Here is a 21,480-nt window from a genome sequence, read left to right on the forward strand (position 1 = left end):
TTACCGACAATTCGTAAGAGTTTTTAACGAAAATGTATCAAAAAATCGTTATATTTTAAATAAAATAATAGACTGTGTCAAGTTTTGTGGGGCATTTGAGCTGGCTTTAAGAGGACACGAGGAGACAGAATCGTCTGATAATCCGGGAATATTTCGTGGCCTAATAAACTTCGTATCAGAGCTGGATCCTATATTTAAAGAATACGTAGACAAGGCGACGGTTTTTAAAGGTACATCTAAGACTGTGCAAAATGAATTACTTGATTCAATGTTATCGGTGGCTCAAGAACAAATTAAAATGGAAATTCAGTCAGCTGAATATATTGCAGTTCAAGTGGATGAAACCACTGATAGCTCCAATAAAACGCAAATGACTTTTATATTGCGTTATATATTATCTGGCGTTGTTCACGAAAGGTTTTTAAAATTTATTATGCCTCCAGGAACCACAGCTGAACATTTGGCAGAGGTAATTTTTAAAGAGTTAGAAACTTTAGAAATAAATAAAACACCGGAAAAATTAATTGCACAAAGTTACGACGGAGCATCTACTATGAGTGGACGATTGGGTGGCGTGCAGAAAAAAATAAAAGAACGTTATCCTGCTGCTAATTTTATTCATTGCTATGCCCACCAACTAAACTTGCTAAAATATTGCAAAAAGCTTCTAGTCAGAATAAAAATGTTAAAATCTTTTTTGCTAATTTACAAGGGTTTTCCACGTTTTTTAGTCGATCCCCGAAGCGTACAGCAGTTCTTGACGAATTTGTTAAAGTTCGTTTACCTAGAGCGGTGCCGACAAGGTGGTATTTTAACACGCGTTGTGTGGAAACGGTATTTTTATACCAGGTTGATATTCTGGCTGCCCTAGAGAAGATAATTGAGATTGACCAAGATTATAATACAATAAATCAGGCAATTGGATTAAAGACATTTTTGCAAAGTGTAAATTTTCTGTATTGGTTAAACTTTTTTCACTTAATAATGCCGCATTGTGAAATTCTATTTAATCAACTCCAAAACGCGGTATTGATGTTATATTAGTAAAAAGTTACATAGACTCATTTAAAACTTCTATTCAAAATGTACGAGATAAAATAATAAATGAAATGCAAAATGAATCTTCCACGCCTAGTGGCCCAAGTGCCAAAAGACCAAGAAGAAATGAAGATTGTAATCGGCAAGCAGCTTTAGAAGTTTGTGATATTATAACTTTTGAAATTAAACACCGGTTTAGTTTTAGTGACCATTTAGTAATTGCACAATTATTTTTCAGTGACCAATTTAAGCAGTATGCAAGTAACTTTCCCGAAGATATGTTAAAATTGGTAAAACAAAATTTTCCGACTGTAAATTATCTAAAACTTAAAACTGAACTGAAAGTTATTTATGAACGGGATGATTTGGTATTGGTTGGTGGTAATTGTTCTGGGGCTGTACCAATGCTTCAATTATTTATAAATAACAACCTCAGAGCAACTTTTTCGGAAACAGTTAAATTATTGTTGATACTGTGTACGTTACCAATGACAACTGTAGAAAGCGAGCGATGTTTTTCAACGTTAAAAAGAGTAAAAACATTTTTACGTAATACTATGGGACAAGAACGGCTATCAGTCTTAGCCATGTTAAGCATAGAAAAATCATTTATAAATAGTATTAATAATTTTAATGAACGTGTAATAAACCATTTTGCCAATGTTAAAGACCGAAGGATTGATTTAAAATATAAAACTGTATAATAAAATAAATGTATGTCTATTACTTCTATTAGAAAGGCTTAATTTTCATATTTTAAAAGAGCGTGTGCTACTTTCAAAAGCTTTATAAAAAAACTGCCGACTCAATTTTTTTTGACCCTCCTATGAATCTAACCACGAGCCGCCACTGATTTGGAATGCTATATAGCGATGATTCACAATTTTTTCGCCCCAGCCTTTGCAGGACTCAATGTGCAAGATGCCTGGTTTCAGCAAGATGGGGCAACAGCTCACACATCTCGAGCTTCAATGCAAGTATTGAGAGAATGTTCCCCGGACGTTTGCTCTCCCTGAGAGGCGATATTTCTTGGCCTGCACGCTCGCCCGACCTAACGCCCTGCGACTGACCCTTTCTGTGGGGTTACCTAAAAGCTGAAGTCTTCAAACATCGTCCAACGACTATTAGACAACTAAAGGATGCAATCTGGAAATTCGCAGAATACCCCAAGAAATGCTTGCAAGAGTTATGCGAAACTTCAGAAGTCGCTTGCACCAGTGCTTCTTCGATAATATTTTAGTTGTACTTTTAAAATAAAAAAATTAAATCTTTGTATTTCAAATTACATTTATTTTATTAAGCCTTAAAAACAGGGAGACAATTATGACGCACATTAATTAGGTATTTCCTGCATGTTCTCATTAAAAACTAACATAAAACTGTTTTATGCTCTAATACACTTGATAATGAAAAACACCTCATTAATGCTAGATTTTTCTGTGTGAAGAATTAGGATGATGCTAATCTTTTATCTTTGATTGTGGATAATACTAAATTATTAAGATTTAAACGTGTATGTGCAAAACAAATAATGATTAGAGGAAAATAATTGGAACGTAATGGTTGCGTTTTATTAACAAAGACTATCTTACAAAACTATTTTTATCTTTCATAAATCGTGCTTTTTAGGCAAGATCGACTCAAACAAACCCAACAACAGCCACCCATACACGATCCACTTCGAGACCTCACGTTCATATGACCCAGCAGAGGGTACAGGGGGGGTTCGACCCGTTTTTGCCCTGTCACTCGCACCACATCGACGTCGATCCGAGACCCACAAGAGTAATAACTGTTAATTATTAAACTTCGTTAATTTCCCAGTGTTTATTCGATAATTTTCTGTAGGTTTCCAGTTCCGTTCCCCGAGTCGTGCCGGAAATGCAAAGAAGTAAGTTGTGGTAAATTGTTTGTCGTTAAAGTGTGGTAATAAGTGAGTTTCTATAGTGTTCCATGGGGTTCCATCTTTCGCGAATCCTGCCTCTGGTCAGCAGCAGAATACACAGCCCAGGTCCAATGTGCACGGATTGCCCAATCTTGGTGCTTTTCCTGGGGGGCCCATTGATTTTTCCAGGCTATTTGAAAGGTAAAATATAGAATGAAAATATGTTATAATAGTGGTATAGGTGTGGGAAAATAAAAAAATATATTTGTCTAAATGGGCGTCGGACAATTTAGGTCCTTTTCGAGGTTGAACAATAACGAAAAATTAAGTTATAAAGCTCTGAATTGTAAACATTTCACAAATATAAAGGAAATTATATCAATATTGTATATTTCGAGAGCCTTAATTTATTTCGGTTCATGAAGAACGCTTATGAACAAAAATCCTTTTCAGATTTTTGGGATCTTAAGTAGTACAGGAAGGCTATAAAAAATTAGGATAATTAAATTCTCTACAATTTAATTCCTAGGGCGAGGCTATATATTCAACGAGACAAAGTTATATCGAAAATGGCCGGAACACAGGTTTTTTTTGGGATTTTTGTAATGAAATAATGTTTTTTACTATCGTTAAAATTAACTTATTCCAGTGGGATTTTTTGTAAGGACTCATTTTAGTGTTAAATTTAAATTAAAAGTGGCGAGAGAAAATAAGTACAAAAATAAATTATTATAATAAAAATACATTTAATGCTAATGAATTTTCTTTTAAGTTGTGCACAATTGAAGAGGAGAAAACGAACGCTTGCGGTGTGAACGGTATTACAGCGACAATGATTAAACGGTGTAGTCCCTTTGTTGATGCCTATCTAACAAACATTATAAACTCATGTATAGAACAAAATTATTTTCCCGCCTCTTGGAAAGCCAGTATTGGTAGGCCATTTCCCAAAGTAAGCAAACCCACCTGACCTACGAATAATATCTTTATTGCCTGCAATGTCAAAAATACTAGAGAAAATTTTATACAGGGTGTGTCAGCAAGGCGTATGGCTAAAATAGCGCCTAAGCTATACCGAGTAGAAAAAAACTTATGTGACATGGTTACAAGGTTAACAAAAATCTACAAACGAAAAATAATTTTACATGTACAGGGTGCGTCAAAAATAAGTTACGGAAAAATATGTAGTTTTTTCAAATGGAACATCCTGTATTTAATGGCGTTATGCTTTTGGGGACAACAAGATCTTTACACTGATACCTCATTTTTTAAATTTTACTATGGCGCACAGTGTTGCGTAAGATAGGAGTTTTGGAACAAAAGTAATATATAATCTATAATTTAAACATATTTATGTCTTAATGTATTAATATTAAAGAACAACCAAAATGCATTACAGAGACATGGCTAGCATATTTTTGGAAATTGCACAGGGTTTTTCTAATACGGGACCTCTCTTACCTTTTTTCATATTTGAGCTAGTGACATGCCATAAAAACTAGAATAATTGTGGTTGTGTTAAGAAAATGTTTAGAACATAAACAAACCATATCTGGCTATCATGTAGGTGCAGGTATTTGTTTGAGTTAAATAAAGTTGAATTTATGTTTATTATAAAACCTATAGTATGTAAATGCCTATATCTATAGATATAGATACAGCTTCATTTATACCTTTATATTTTTAAAAAGGTGTTTTTATAGGATTTTAAAAAGGTATGGAGTATAGGCGGGTAATTGAAATTATTTAATAATAAATACGTAGTTAAAAAAACTGTATTTTCGATATTTTTGAAAAAATGTATCTAGGTAATAAAATATATAAAAAATCAAATTATTTATTAACAAAAATAAAAATTACATATACCTATATAAAAACTTAAAGGATATTATTCTAAATCATTTTCCACTTAAAATTTAGTCTGAATTATCAGTTTCTGTTTCGGTATCAGTATCTAAAGCTTCCGTTATATCTAAAAATGAATGAGAATCGTGGGTTTCTTCATTTATCAGATATTTTTTAATTTCATCGTCACAGGCAGTTTTTTTGTTTTTAATTAAAGATCGTCTATATGTAGATAAATGAGGATCCGAATTTAGTAAGAGAGTTTTTATAATGTCAGTATTGGCATCTGCTCTTGAAGTTTTACGACTGTTACACAGCCGGATTTTTTGAAATTCATTATGCCTACCCTCTAACGCGTCCTCTGAAAGCTGGCCAATAGGTACCTAATTCAAAAAAGTCAATAATGTCGCACGCGTGGACTAAGACTTTATGAACAGAACTAGGCATGTAATACCAGCTATAAAGGCTTAAGTACAAAAGGCGGGCCCCGCATTAAGCAAAACCCTAAATTTAGTTACGTCAATTTTACGACCAGATGCCAATAAATATTAAATGAAATAAAAAAAATATTAAATAAATATTAAATAAAACTTTTTAATTAAGCCTTTATCAATGCCTGTTATTTCGGCGCTTAAATCAGAATTCTGAAAGAAGCGCCTGGAGGTATTTCCATCATTTGTGGAGCCATACCCAGGTTTTGGTTTATCTACTATCAGACCCATTTTGCTTTTAAAATTAGCTAGGATAACTTTTTTGGTGTTTTCAATTTTTTTTTTTAATTTTCGTCACTTTAACTTGCCATACTTTCATTTGCAAACGGTATGCAATGTGCAGCAAACACTCAAAAAATCTTATCCAACAGTAGAGAGTTGATATACCAAAGCGGTAATTTTGTTCTTTGGTGGGTTTTATTTCAGAACATTATCGGTGTTCATTTCTTTGGGACTGGCTCCGCAAATGATACATTTTGCAGTAGAGTTTGTATCGGACAAAATATTTGCAACGCTGCCGTCAAACATTGTTAAAATCATTTCAAAGGAAACAAGAATAGTGTTTTCTTGAACGGGAACTCTATATTCTTTAAGCTCTCTTACTAATACTTGGATATTTTTTCTTCTTCCTTACGAACAACTTCCGAGTTTTCTTTGGCAAGCATAAATTTTATCGGCCGACAGTAAAATGTAGATGACGGTTTTGGATTCTCCCAAATCACATTGCCGTGGTTGTGAAGGTCAAGTAATTTTAGCGGAACCATTGCTGTCAAAAACATATATTCATCCGTGTCTGTTGCCGAGGAAAATTTTTGTTTTTAGAGACTGTGTCCCGAGCTACCATCGAAACCCCACTTACAAACAAGTTTGAGGTGGTGGTTTTGAATATTATTAAAATTTAAAGTTTTGAAAATGCTATCCGTGGTTATTTCCAAAAGTTGTTGAAGGTCGACTTCAGCGGAGGTTTCAGTTACTTTAATTTTGTCTGGTAAATATTCTTTTTTCATTATTAGCACTGAATAGTAGCTCGGGAAACAGTCTAGATGAAGCGCATTTACAACTGACCGCAAAATGTTGTATTTTCTGACAGAAAGATTAATGTCGTAAAAAAGCGCCAAAGCCTGTGAGGTTGTAAGACATTTTTTATTGGCTAAATTTTGAGTGGAATATTTATTGTCTGATAAATGCATTGACCTATTAGTAGCAAAAGATAATTCTTCCATGGAATAGCTTTTAAGTAGCGGTTCTACTCGTCTTCTTTTGTTTTTTGGACATAACTCTGCGAACGATTTTCTAGGTCTGCCCATCAACTTGGAGTCGTCACTCGAAGTTTTGGCTACTTCTGAAGTTAAAGTTGTGGTTATGAGAGTTCCCGTAATATTTCCATTAAGCCACTTTTCCTGATTTTTTTCTACTCTACTACGTGTTCGATTATATCTTTCCCAAAATCCCTTAAGCTTTAAACAAAAAATATGGCTTTTCTGCTGTATATAGCCCTCATTTTGCTTTAGAATGTCTTCGGAAACCTTTTCTTGAATTAAAAATGACTTAATTTTCAAAAAATATTATGTTCCTTTTGGTTTGAAGGGCTTATTAGCCACTCTTCAAATAGGATCTTTCTTGGTATATTGTAGGACACATCTAAAAAAATTAATTACTAAGAGGGGAGCAAATTGGGGCAAGATTTTAATGTTTTATAATAAGGTAGAGTAGTGGGGCTATCATATTCCAAAAAATCGTATGAGGCATTTTTGCACATTTTTTAAAAAACATAATTGAATTTTGTCAAACTATTTTTTTTATAATTTTGTAATATTATAAGTAATGTAATAAGGAAAGGAAGGAATACATACCTGTTAAATTACAATCCATGTTTGGGCACACTACTAATATAAATTGCACTTGCAGAAAACTTATAAAGAACCTGCTGCACACACAAACATTTATGTATTTAAAAATAAAAATTCTCGCTCTTATCAGTTTAAAGCTATGCATTTTTTTGTATGAGAATTGGAATTTAAAATATTTGGCTTTTTTGTAATCTTCAATCATTATACTTACCATTAATGGCTTTTCTTGTTTTAAATTGCGTTATTATTTTTGTGACTTTTGCACATTGGGGCAAACACTGTGCGGCGTTGCCACGTAATTCGTATTTTTAGGATATTTTTAGTATTTTAAGGGGTTTATTAAAATTCTTATAGCACCCGCTGTGTTCAATCTAGATAAACAAAATTTTAAATGTAGTTAGTTTACGGTATCAGCTTTATCTTTCAGTAAAAATTTTATAGTACAGTAAAAGTTTTTTTCATATAGTGTCTAATATAAATTTACCAATTTACTCAAATAAAATATGCAATAACTTAATTTTCTTAAATGGAACACCCTGTATTTTTCTCTTTCATGAAGTTTGCTTATTTATTGTCTACATTTCTTACAAAGTATGTCCTACACCTAACTCGGTTTTTTGAGATATTTTACATTTTTTAAAAACGGTGCCAATAAAAGCGCATAACTACGTTTTAAGAAAAAATCTATCAAAATTGCTTAGAAAAATTTTGTATTGTTGCCAGACTATCGGCAAAAATACTGATTTGACATTTAAATAGTTGCATTTGGTTTACTGTTTTTTTTTTTTTGAATATCGTTAATAAAAATATTTCGCATTAGAGCTGAAATAAGTTTTAAAGATTTAAATTATTGTATTACTTGCAAATTATGAATTATCCACGGGAAGAACTTGTCGAAATGATATATGCTTTAGGGGCTGCTGAACGAAATACACTTTTGGCATCCAGAATGTATGCGCAACGTTTCCCTGAAAGAACGCACTCTCAACCACAAGTATTTAGTAGTTATAATTTAATTTTAGGACAAGTTAAAACTTTTATTAGTTAGTTTGAATACATACATAATTGTTAATATAAATTCATATTTCATACAGACGATTTTATTGGCATCGTTTTTTAAAGAATGTAAAATATCTAAAAAAAAGCGAGTTAGGTGTAGAACATAATTTGTAAGAAATGTAGGCAATAAATAAGCAAACTTCATGAAAGAGAAAAATACATGGTGTTTCATTTAAAAAAATCGAGTTATTACGAAATGCGAAATAATGGACTTTTAACCCCTTTTTTGGCATAAAAACGCATCTGAGTACCAGGAATCATCGACGATCGCAATGAATTAATGATTCACGTCTATAATCGGATCAATTACATACAAAAAGTGACATTTTTAAATGATTCAAAGCATATTAGAGACGTGAGGTGCGGTAGAATGCCAAATAATGGACTTTTGACCCTTTTTTTTGCCATAAGAACCTATCTTAGACCCAAAAATCATTGACAATCGCAATGAATTGATGGTTCACGTCTGTGATCGGTTCAATTACATACAACAGGTGACATTTCAAGAGTTTGCACAGCGTATTAGAGCCGTGAGGTGCGGTAGAATGCGAATTAATGGACTTTTGACCCCATTTTTTGGCATAAAAACGTATTTGAGACCCAGAAATTATCGACGATCGCATTTAATTGATGGTTAACGTCTGTAATTGGTTCAACTACATACAAAACGTGACATTTCAAGAGTTTTCACAGCGTATTAGAGCAGTGAGATGCGGTAAAATGCGAAATAATGGACTTTTGACCCCTTTTTTGGAATGAAAACGTATCTGAGACCCAGAAATCATTGAGTATCTTTAATGTTTTATTTATATTCTTCCGAATAAATTAAAAAATTGGATACTCTCTTATCGAGATATTGTCAACTTTTATTATCGAATTTTAGGAAGCTGTTCAATTCCCACAATTTTGGGTTATTTTATAATTGAAAACTGCTTTATGATATTGAGAAGTATATAATTTGGATAATAATTCGATTTATCATATTTTCCATAGGGTCACGGACGCAGTAGGAAACGTCTTACGTCAATCCACTAACCAACAACCGGTACCACCCAGGGGAGCCCCAGACGGCCAAAATGCCGGAAATAATGACAATCTTTTCTTTGGGGCTAATATACTTTCAGGCCTGTTTGATCAAGTATATTTATCATAAAACCCCTTTAAATCCCTCATAAACTTAACATAATATTTTTTTAGAATAATCCGCCATTTAATAATGATATGACTTTGGACATGTTCCTACAGTCGTTACATCCAGAGCCGTACGTACAGGGCACTAGTTTACTTATAGACTTCAGTATGGCTTTGTTTAGAAATCTACGGTTAAAGTAAGAACAGTAATTTGTCTTTGAATTTGTTTATTAATTTGTAACGCTTTTAATAAAGCGATGTCGTAACGATCCAGGGTGGTAATTTGGCTCCGCTATACGGGCAAATGGACATTATCCAACGGTTCTTTTTGACTGAAGTGTGTCAGAATGATACTACCGATGCGGGAATTGATAGGGCTGCCGAGAGGATCGTTAGTGACTTTGGACCTCTTATAAATACATTGGTAAGTGATTTTTTTTCGGGTCAAAGGACTTTCTTATGTAAAATTGTGTTTTTTAATTATGTTTGTTTTTCTGATTACATTAAGAAAATATTTTTTTTGCTTCAAAGATTATGAATTCTAAAAGGATGGTTCAATTACCTTTAACGTTCGCTCAAGTTTCTATTAACCCATCTACTTTCTACAACTCCTATAAGTTTTACTTTCATATGAATCAAGAATCCACAAATCGACAACAGCCTCTACTATACAACGGAGTCTGTTCACTAAACAGAAAACCGCTTAAAACCCAAAATGATTAGCTTATCAACAGTAAATACGAGTGGAATTGAATATGCACCAATCTCAAGACAAAATTTATAGGAGAAAAGCCAGAAAAACGTTAAGAATTATGCAAAAGAAATTGCCTGTTTGAATTCCAGCATGAAATTAATTTATTTCAAGCATAAAGCACTTATGTCGAAGCCAAATACAAAACAGAGTTCAAAATAGGTTTCTCAGAATCTGCGCTTGGAGGCTAAATTTGCCAAATTTATCCATAACGGACGTTAGGTCGAGGCTAAATTTAATTTCACTTGAGAATTATAAGACTAGGTGTGATTTATTTTTTTTTCTTATAAACTTCGTTCTTAAACAATTAATACTATTGCGAGTACTATTGTCCTGAAATATTAAGACTTGGACATTTTAGATGCAATACCAGATATCTTAGAGAGATGCCACTATTTTTAATTAAACAACATCATACGATTTATGGTAAATATTCTCCTATTAATAGGTATCACATGCTGGGAAACGAGTTTAATTGTCATTATGATATAATTGATAAGGGTTTTTCTAATTTAGTTTAAGCGATGTTTGACTGACTTTATTGAAAATCGATAACTATAGTTTGAAATATTTTTTAATTGGATCAAATTTATTCTCAATTTATTGGGTATATTTTCTATAGAATCCGAAGATTTATTAATTTCTTATTTATTTCCATAACTATGTTGTTTATAAATTGGGAGAAATTTTGTTTAATTACTTAAGGAATATTGTTTATTATTTTTTTTATCGCTATGGTTAGGTTATTAATTTTTGTTGTAATTCATTCCGTATATAAATAAATAAATAAATTAGTGTAGACGTTCGATTATTACTTCACTTCTGGTTTTCAGGCTCCAGTAGCGACAAGGGACAATATCGACATAGTTGCTTCAGTTCAAAATCTTTTCAGGCAAAGAGGAGCTGAGATTATCCGTTTGGCTGTCAATGGTGTTTCAGCAGGAGAAGGTAAGTAAAATAAAAAAAAAATTATTAGCTCATGTAATTTATACGAAAATATTGTAAACTTATCAAGGCAACAATGCGCAAAGGGCCGAGGCGTTCTTTTCGACCATTTTGAGGACCGGTAGTGATTTTATGGCGTTGGCGGTGGCTTGTAGCGCGAATGGGGCTCAGGCGGTGGAAGAGGTTATACAGCGACTTACGGTAAGTATTTTTACTCATTAACACAATGGTTTTTCACTCCGCTGAATATAATAAGTACAATTAAACTTCTAATATGATTTTTGTGGATTGATGTCCGTTCATTTACATAGATTCATTTATATGACATATTTTCTATCGTATGGCCTGCATAATCCGCACGTTTAATAATTTATATGTGCAGTTTACTTTACGTGTACCATTATTTACAGATACGAATATTTTTTATGAGATACATTCCAACGTATCTATAAAACCGCCTTTAAACAAGGCAAATGATCTTCCCTTTAATTAATATAATAATTCATTTGTAAAAATACTTACTGGACTAATTAATATTCAGACATTCGACGCTTATTTGCAGGTGTTTAGTTGTACAAGATTTAAAAAATCTTTTGATGTCTATGTCTATATGTATTTATTTTATTTTGTTTATTGAAAATAATCAATTGAAATTGATAACCTTAAAACACTCTTTTTTCGTTACGAATTGATAATTCTATAAAATTCCTTAGCCTCTTGTAATCCGCCGAATATTTCGTTTTCATCGTCGACCAAGGATTTGATGGTAAAAGTTTGTCCACATTTTTTATTAACATCTTGTATATCCGGTATAATATTGTTTCGAAAAAATTTGCGAGATGGCTTTTTATATTAAGGCAAAATACACTTAAACAGACAACAAAATCTAGTATTTTCTACAATTAAATATGGTTGATTATACTTCTGCTAACTTGTAATGAATTTGTCATTAATGTCTTAAATTTTTGTCGTATTTATGTAAAGTTGATTGCCGACTCAGAGGCTTCAGAATATTACTTTTGCTACTCCCTGGTTTATTACACATATTGTGAAATCAGTATTATGTACAGTGCCGGCCAAAAGTGGAGAAACTTTTAATATTTTTATTTTTTTCTTATTAAAACTAATTCAAAGTAATTGTATATAATGTTTATGGTTATATCTAGTAGTGACGAAAATAATTAGAAAAAAAAATTGAAAACAAATAATTTATTACAAAATATGCAAACAAAATTTATTTTGGACAAAAGGACAAAAATGGAGAAACTTTTTATTTTTATGACATAATTATGTTATAATATAAAATGTGGATAAAAGCACACTAATACTTTGTGGCATAACCGTTATTTTTCACAACTTCACTACACCGTCTTGGCATAGATTCAAGAAGATTGTGTAGGTATAATATCTCCGGAAATTTCACTCCATGCTTCTTTTAGGACTTGGAATATTTTTTTGTCGAACTTTTTTATCTAGGTGCTCCCACAAGTTCTCGATCGGATTTAAATCTGGACTTTGAGCTGGCCACTTCAGAACTTGAATTTGTTGAGAGGTTAGGAAATTTTTAACAATTTTAGAAGTGTGCTTGGGGTCGTTATCATGCTGGAATTTCCAAATTAACGGCAAATTATCCTCGGCGTAGGGAAGCATATTATTCCTTAAGATGTTTAGATAATATTGGCTATTCATGATCCCATCTATTCTCACCAGTGGACCAACGCCATGCCCGGAAAAACATCCCCACACCAACACATTACCGCCTCCATGTTTGATTGTGGGAGTAGTGTACTTTGGGTTGAATTTTTTATTCTCGGGACGTCTAACCCATCTCATACCATCTGACCCAAATAAATTGAACTTACTTTCATCTGACCATAAAACGTTTTTCCATTGATTATAGGTCCAATGTAAGTATTCTTTTGCGAATCTTAAACGAATTTGTCTATTTTTCGTTGAAATGAAACCTTTTTTTACCAGTCTCCTGGCTTTTAAGTTGGCGTCACATAAACGTCTTCGAATAGATCGAACTGAAAGGGAAATGCTGGGATATGCCTTTTTTATCTCTTCGGCGGAGAAAAATGGATTTCTTATAGAACATCGTCTAATTAGCTTGTCAGTTGCAGATGTTGTTTTTTTGGGTCTACCTGGCTTAGAGATGCTGGCAGTAGTGCCTCTAGTTTGCCACAATTTGATTTGTTTACAAATGACACTTTTATGAAGATCAAGTTCTCTAGCGATTGTTACACTCCCGCATTGTGCTTCTCAATTATAAGTTTTTTTTATTTATTCAGATAAATTTATACCTTAAGGCATTTTAATACTAAATAGGCTTCTTCACAATCGAAAATGAACTGCTTCAAACGAGACCTGTTTAATTTAAAATATTTAATACAAAAAGTTTCTCTATTTATGTCCTCAAGTAAAAAAAACATTGTTTACTATTTATATTCCTGTGATAAATATTCAAACTGTTTTGGTATGAATTTATGGCTTAGGCTAAGATAAACTTAATACTAAACTAAATAAAATTAAAAGTTTCTCTACTTTTGGCCGGAACTGTATATTCACTTGGATCACATATTTTTAAATGTCTGATTAACGTAATCATGTCCCTTTCACTCTAATGCTGGAAGGCTCTTGTTCTTGCACACAGGTATACCTCAGCTGGTGAGTTTTCTACCGAACTACAGATAGATGGTTTATTAGTTTTTATGATTTTTATCATATTTATACCATCTGCCAAATTTTCAATATTTTATATAAACCGGGGGCGGCTGCCGTTGCCGACTTACCCTTAAGTACTTGTAGAAGTTCTGATCTAAATATACACAGAAGTAATTAACAACATTTTAATTATTGTCTTTTCCCTACTAGCTTAACAACTTACTAAACAACCCAAACGAATTGTTTCAACGGTGGAGCATGAACAGGCCGAGCTTAACTACAGTATTTCAAAGCCTAAACGTTCCACTGTCGGACATTCAGCAATATATTATCAGAAATGCTCCTCAGGAAGCACCCAATCCACCCCCCTCAGAGACAAATAATGCCACAGAGCAGCATAACAACATTGAGGTATGTTTATGGTAAGCTTGCATTCCTAGAACTTTTCGTACTAATACACCTTATAGAGCATGGAAGTCGACGACGTGCCCAGCCCTGCGACTAACGCGATTCCAGTAGCGGCGGTACCTCCAACTCCCCATCCTCCCGCAGTGTTAGAAGATACTTCTGAGCCGTTACCTAACGTTGTTTACGGCTCACAACCCTGGCACCGAGATACTCCCGAGGTATTATTTGATAAAGGGTTTTTAATTGTTTTATTCATGCAGTATTTTAGGAATGGGTACCTATTATTGCGAGAGACATTCAAAAACAGAAGAAACAAAGCAGTCAACCGCCGTTTAGCGATGCGTACCTTGCCGGTATGCCTAGTAAAAAGAGGAAACTTATCGAGAAGGCAAAACCGGACGGGAGCATTAGTGATATTATTACTGGTGAGTTAAAAATTAATGTGGATTTCTACTAATTATTTTAAAATAGATTTTTTGCATCAAAATCGAACCCAAGTCACTAAAATCCTTAATTCATTGAACTTATAATAACAATAAAAGCCTCCTTAAAATTAACAAATCGCTGTTTTTAATGTAATTCAGATTCCTGAAATTAGGTCTAATATTTTAGGCTTTGGATTTTACGAGGTATCCAATATAGCGGAGTAAAAAAGACAATAAAAGTAGCTCCCTTCTTAAAAAAAATAAAATCGGCTTAGAACCAGATAAAACCTTTACCAAATCATTAATTAGGTTATTGTACATACGAAATGGGCATTTACGACTTTTTTTAGTGGTACAGAGTTTTATAAAATGGAGAATATTGCAAAAAGGCAGGAATTAAAAAAAAGTGCTTTTTAACCTTAACCTTTTAATATCTCTGGAACTTTTTAACATATTCAAAAGATCTTTTTTTTGTTTTAATGAGAATACATAAGCGCTGAAAACTGCGATAAAATAAATCCAAAAAACGTTTCTTTTTATTAATATAACATTTAAAAATCATTAAAATTATATTTTCTGCAATGAATTTTTGAGCAAGCGAGAAACTTTTTTATTTGAAAACATTTTTCCATACAATCTGCGAATAAAAGGTAGACAAAACTGTTACGAAGTTTTTAAAAGTAACTGCAATCGGATATATTAGCTAGATTGCGAGAAATCCACCTGCAAAGTTGTGCCAGATTAGCGAGTCAAACAACAGTCGCCGACGTTCGCGGGAGACGCGTGACTAATCATATCAGAGACAATCAAATTTGTTTTTCTCTGGTTGTCTCTTTAAAACTTTTTTCTCTTTAAAACTTCTTTTCTTTTAAAACTTCTTTATTTCTTTTTTGTCTCAAATCTTTAAATTTGGTTGTCTCTGATCATATCATAACCACTAAAAAGCTGTGTCGTAACGCTCTTGATTTTTGTGCGTTAAAATACGTTTTTATTGCGTTGGTGTGTGTTTATGTTTATGAGAGTTTTTTTGATCTGTTTGTTTCTGTTTCATATGAACAATAGCAACAATGAAGTGCCTCTTATGTGAACAATTATTGAACAATGATGATTGTATTGTAAAAAAACCAACACAAAAAGGTCTACGTATGATAATAAACTTTGCTCAGAAAAGAAATGACCCTATTAGCCGTAATATTTTGGAGAAAAAGGAGCAAATGTTAAACGGCACTTTAACAGTTGTGTACCATGTATCTTGCAGAAAATAATTTACAAGTAAACAATTATGTAAACAATTTGACCAAACCGACGACACACAGCCAAGTACAAGCACGGCCACTCGCAGGGGTAGTACGTTTGATATACGAAGAATGTGTTTAAAATGTGGCAAATCAGGCACTAAAAATAAAGAAAAATTAACATCCGTACAAACAGGTTAGTATAAAATTTTAATTATACCTACGAAAAGTATTTTATTTAATTATACCTTTTTATATTAAAAAGTTGAGAAAAATATACATAAAAGTAATTTTTTAAATTAACTCTTAGTGGGTGCAAAAGGTTAAAATTGGATAAATTTATAAATACTTTCCGCCGTATGCAACATCTTTTAACTAATAGCAGTGACAAGTTTGGTTTTTATTACATTGATTAAATGAATTTAAATTAACTTTTAACTGAAAGTGGTGGGCGATGTAATACGACCACTAAAGTTTTCTGTAACTCTGTGGTATATCAATTAATTATCACATGGGATGTGACAAGTTTGACCATTTAGAGTTAGCTAGTGCAGTTTTTAAAATACTTCATACATTTATTAAAATCCTCCTTTTAGATGAGTTTTAGTAAATTACACGTGTAACTTTTTATTCTAGGAACAGGAAAAGGTACGCACGAAAAAAATATTAATGCAGCACAAAAACGGGAAGATATTTCTATGATTTCAAAGCTATGTGGATACGAGGATTTGTTTGCTTATGATGCCAAATATCATAAACGATGCTATGGTCACTATATATCAAAAAAGAATATTCAGGCATTTAGAAACAAACAATTAAAATTAGGAAATAAAACTCTGTTATCACCAAAAAAATAATCCCCAACGAAACAAGATAATTCCGCGGAGACGTCAGATTCAACGGGTGAATCTGAATTAAATTATTTAGATCATGAGCCATATTTTCAAGAAAATGAAGTTCATATCTTACACAGAGCGGCTAGAATATTAAAGAATCAAATGCGCGAATTTCAATCCAAGCGGAAAGAATTTCCCATTCCTGAGGACATAAATGAGTATATGGACACATTACAATTTATTTCTTATTTTATGTGCTTATATCAACTAAAAATTTGGTATAACAGTCACATACCATATATGAATTTTGAAGACCCAAGAAAATATGGTTGGACAAATGAGAGAGAGTCTAATATATGGACTCCAATATTTGCGACACAGGATCCCGTCCCAAAGGAACTACGGAAAATTTTAGTTCTTCGATGTTTCGATGGAAACTGCAACACTAGAAAGTGTATATGTGTATCCCAGGGCTTGGAGTGTTATAACGAATGTAACTGTATCTTAAGTTATTATTATTCACCAACTTCATTTATAAATTATTCGTAGATGGTTAATAAATGGCGGCAGTTGGAAGTACGTTCGGTCGGCAACGGTATAGAGCGCGGCAATTTCCGCCTACGCGTTACTTTAAAAATTCATATTTCAAAAACTATTTCGGATAGAAACCTGTGGCTTTTTTTTTTAAGTTTCTTATGGTTTTTTCTACATTTCATTTGTAGCATGTATGGCAAAAATCATCATAATAAAAAAGTTTATCGCTTGCTGAAAAATTCAATACCAACAATATAAATTTTATAATTTTCATGTTTTTTATTAACAAGATTAGAAGTTTTCTGCAATTATTTTACTGCAGTTGTTGGCGCTTATATATGCCCTTTAAGCAAAAAAAAAAGAAAATTTAGCTATATGAATTAGTTTCGGAGATATTGGCAGTTTAATGTATAATGGTAACATTTTTGAATTAAACCATTTTTTTTTAAATTCTGATTTTAAAAAACTCGGTACCATTAAAAGAAGTCGTAATTACCCATTTCGTATGTGCAATAACGAAACTAATGATTTGGTAAAGGTTTCATCTGGTTCTAAGCCGGAAAAAAAAATTGAAATATTTTAACCCGTTATTTACTCCGCTAATATTTACGTATGAAAAAATCAAATAGATAAATCTAAATAAGTATGAAAGGAAATTGCTAAGTCGAAACATCTTTTGTTGGCTTAATTTTGTGGTACTTAAATAGTGGTCTTTTAAAGCGTCGGATAAAACCTTAGAACATTGAATACACTAGAATAAACATTGGTTGCTTTGGATTGAGCGCAACATCTACACAGGTGGCAAATGGGTTGTTTTGTTGATAAACATGCTTCGTATTCCATGTTGCCAGTGATTACTCAATTTTAAAAGAAGAAAATTAAGTGATATAATAAATGGTTATAATTAGCAGAAACTGAATTGCATTCTTTATTATAAAGCAAAAGAAAGAGTGAAATTCGTTTAATGGCCAAAAGTGTTTTGTACTATATTTACACTAATCAGTAATAATAATTAATATTTTAAATTTGGATTCTTTAAATCGCGAAATTTCCACACAGAACGACAACGCTGCAAATTTTGCCCAGAAATATTCTCGCGATAAAGGTATTTGGCAATTGCGCTCATTGTTTACTTTTGGATGATGCGCCTTTCGTACAGTATTAGTATTAAATGGATATTTTGAGTGGTTTTAGTGGGTTTTTTAAATTAATATTAAAAACTCTCTTTTTGCTGAAAAATGATAGAGAAGTCTCAAGTGGGTCATATATATTGGGAAAAAGGAAATTCTAATCGTTCCTTTTACAAACGAGTTAGGTGTCATGCTTATAGGTCTTAATATTATAAAAGACGACATATTTGAGGTGTATCTATTGAATGTAGGATACCAAAATTAAGCTTTTTCCCTTCAATATCATAATGTGTGCAAAAATGAAGGTAGTGTCCGGTCCGCGTATTTACATACTATACTACAGCACAGAGCACCATAGAACTCGGCGGCTCTGCACTGCAGTATAATATGTAGTTGAGAAATGCGCTTATTTATCACTACATACTACACTACCCTACAGAGCATTAGCAAGAAAAATGTTTTTATGTGATTTTTTGGTGCTGTAAAATTGGTAGTAACACATTTAATTATTGTGTAATTATTTATGTTGTTAATATTATTGAATTTTGTTTTTTTTTTGCTGGCGATTTCGATATACAAGATTCAAGATGTTTAAATATTTAATGAATATGATGCGACTGGAAAATTTGAAAACAAATACCTAATGTTGTGAAGGTGTGTTGTATTTTAAAAATTTTAATAGTGGCTTCTGGGCTTTTAAAGGTACGTAAATACAATTTCTAAATAAGTATGCGTAAAATGTAATTTCTTTAGTCCATTCCTAAATTTGGTTTAATTTTAAAATATAGGTTTTGCTTCAGAATCTGCTTGCATGGATAATACAAGGGAATAAACTTTTCTGAAATAGCGAAAAAATGCTCTTATGTTGGTAAAAATATTCAACGTAGCCACACGTTGAACCACAAAATAGTAATAGCGCAAAAGTTGATTTATATTATTCTGCAATTAATATGAATTAAGAACTAGATTAAGGACTCCTTTAGTGGTTAAGCTTGACTACGTTAAGTATTCTTCTAAAGTTTGCTTTAAATTTTTTTGCAATTTTAGAATAGTTTGCAAGCTGTTTAGAATTAGGTGTACCAAGTAAGGATACGACTGTAAGGGATTATTTTATTAGATTAATTTTAATAGAAAAATAAAACAGATTTATAGGTATTAAACAAATATTTATTAAAAATAAACACAGGTAGTTGACGTAAAATAAAAATAAAATATCTCAGTCTACCAAATTTTATCTTAACCTTATTATCTAATTAGTTGTATTAGTATGTAAATTAGTAATTTTATTATAGTTAGTTAGCCTAAAACAAACTTTTTACCGAGATTTGGTATTTTGGCGATTGCAGTCCACAGCTTGGTTAAGTGACCTTGGAACCTTACGTCTTCGGATGATTTTTTCATTTTTTGCTGGCCTTCCTGGCTGGCCTGAATTCTTTTTGATCCAGATGTCATTCCAGGTCTTTGCGGTCTTCTACTTGTGGACGTAGGCTGTACTGTAATTATTTTTCCATAACGAATATGCTTTATTCTACTAAATAGATTTAGCAGCTTCGATGAGGTTTTTATTTTTTCTAATGTTTTGTTCAGTTTCACATATTTGTTGCTTCAGGAATCGAGTCTCTTTTAACCATCTGTACGAGATTTGAAAAATTTTGACTTAATTGTTCTACCGCAACTTCTTTTCTCTTAAATAGATTATCTGGATATGATCCAGATATGAAGGCAAATTTTGAACCATATCATGTAATCATGTTGAAAAAATGTAAGTGTGTCATCTTTTTCTTCACTGTTATTTTCATTTAAGTGTGATGGATATTTCTAACATCACTTCTTTGTTAGAAATATCCATCTCTTAAGGCTCCAAGATCACTAAATTAACTTGTGCCCTACAATCGTCAAAACGCAATATATCACTAAATATTTCAATTTTTTTTTAAGATAAGTACTATTGAATTGAATCTTTTTGTTATGAATACTAGGTCATCTCTTTTATTTTTTTTTATAAAATAGATCTAATAAAATATTGAATGATTTCTTACAGCTTTTTTTTACTGACTAACAGTGGTATTCGTATAAACTCCTTAAGTTTAATAATATTGTCTATAAATAGGTAATATGTCTAATCTATGGTAGACAACATTAGGTAGATGAGTAAAATAAAAAGAAAATAAATAATAACCTGTATATTCCTATACATTCTGTCTCATTAACACACGAGAATATGCATCTAATTCTACCATTTCTAATCCGCAAAGTCTTCAGGTTTTGCTTTCATATTTTAAGCAAAAGTAATTCCTTTCGTTTTATTCATTAGGCCTTTTAAATTTCAAATCTAAACTAAATAGGTAGCACTTTATTAAAATCTACCAATTTATATGTACTCATTTAGATAAAAATATACATATACATAAAAATAAAAAACCTAACTTAGAAATAAAGCACTATCGAAATTCTAAAACCCAAAATACAACACACCTTCACAACATTGTTTTTAAATTTTAAAGTAGCATTAATGTATTCATTAAATATTTTAACACGCCTCATCTATATTAAAATCACCAACAAAAATGAAACAAAAACTAATAATAATAATAATAATAACAATAAATTCTAGTTGCGATCCTATAGGTTTAAAATCTTGAGTTTAGTTGTGGGATGGGATCGAAGGAATAAAAACAAACGTCACTTTATGTACTGGCCAACGTTTCGCAATAATTTTATTGCTTCATTAGGGCCCTAAGGCCTAAGGCCTAAGGCCCTAAAGATTTACATTCTAACATTATTTATAAAATACCTTGCTCTGGGTGTGATGTGTGTTACATTGGTCAGACGGGTAGATATTTGAGGCAGCGCCTATACGAACATGAGTATGATTGTAGGAATTTAACCCTTAAAAAAAACCCTACTGCTTTAGCTGAGCACAAAATGAATACAGGACACAATTTTAATTTTGGCAAGACTACAATTATGGGCCAACAGCAGCTTTTTAAAAAGAGACTTCTAGCCGAAATGATAAACATAAAAAAACATAATAATGCGGTAAATAAAAGAACGGATATAGACAATCTAAGTTCCTCTTATTTTAATCTAATAGATCAAATCAAAATGTAAACTTTTGGGACTGTTTTGGTTCTTATCACTAAAAAGAATGCGTCTATTGTGGTCTCGCATACCCGGTTTATCTGGCTAGATGCTAAATTATTATTGTACACCGTAGAATCAATTTTAAAGCAACTGTCTGTGATACAACCCA

At 32.1% G+C, this 21,480-nt stretch overlaps 1 protein-coding gene and 1 long non-coding RNA gene across 4 annotated transcripts in view; one reads left to right on the forward strand and one right to left on the reverse strand.

The window, feature by feature from the left end:
• The window catches only part of LOC126733480 (uncharacterized), a 264,393-nt gene that overhangs the window by 171,024 nt on the left and 71,889 nt on the right, over nucleotides 1–21,480 (reverse strand). The gene's annotated exons all lie outside the window — the stretch shown is intronic.
• Nucleotides 1–21,480, forward strand: part of LOC126733450 (large proline-rich protein bag6-B) — a 54,990-nt gene that overhangs the window by 25,036 nt on the left and 8,474 nt on the right. For 2 of the 3 annotated variants that reach the window (XM_050436760.1, XM_050436761.1), the window contains 11 exons: nucleotides 2,668–2,832; nucleotides 2,887–2,929; nucleotides 2,986–3,124; nucleotides 9,162–9,306; nucleotides 9,366–9,496; nucleotides 9,555–9,723; nucleotides 10,884–10,998; nucleotides 11,066–11,196; nucleotides 13,870–14,070; nucleotides 14,127–14,285; nucleotides 14,336–14,492. In XM_050436760.1, the coding sequence (XP_050292717.1) occupies nucleotides 2,668–2,832; nucleotides 2,887–2,929; nucleotides 2,986–3,124; nucleotides 9,162–9,306; nucleotides 9,366–9,496; nucleotides 9,555–9,723; nucleotides 10,884–10,998; nucleotides 11,066–11,196; nucleotides 13,870–14,070; nucleotides 14,127–14,285; nucleotides 14,336–14,492 (1,555 nt within the window). The remainder of the gene's footprint in view (nucleotides 1–2,667; nucleotides 2,833–2,886; nucleotides 2,930–2,985; nucleotides 3,125–9,161; nucleotides 9,307–9,365; nucleotides 9,497–9,554; nucleotides 9,724–10,883; nucleotides 10,999–11,065; nucleotides 11,197–13,869; nucleotides 14,071–14,126; nucleotides 14,286–14,335; nucleotides 14,493–21,480) is intronic. The other variant, XM_050436762.1, reaches the window with a different exon arrangement.

Source organism: Anthonomus grandis, chromosome 2 (genome assembly GCF_022605725.1).
Source record: "Anthonomus grandis grandis chromosome 2, icAntGran1.3, whole genome shotgun sequence".
Taxonomy (NCBI): Eukaryota; Metazoa; Arthropoda; class Insecta; order Coleoptera; family Curculionidae; genus Anthonomus; species Anthonomus grandis.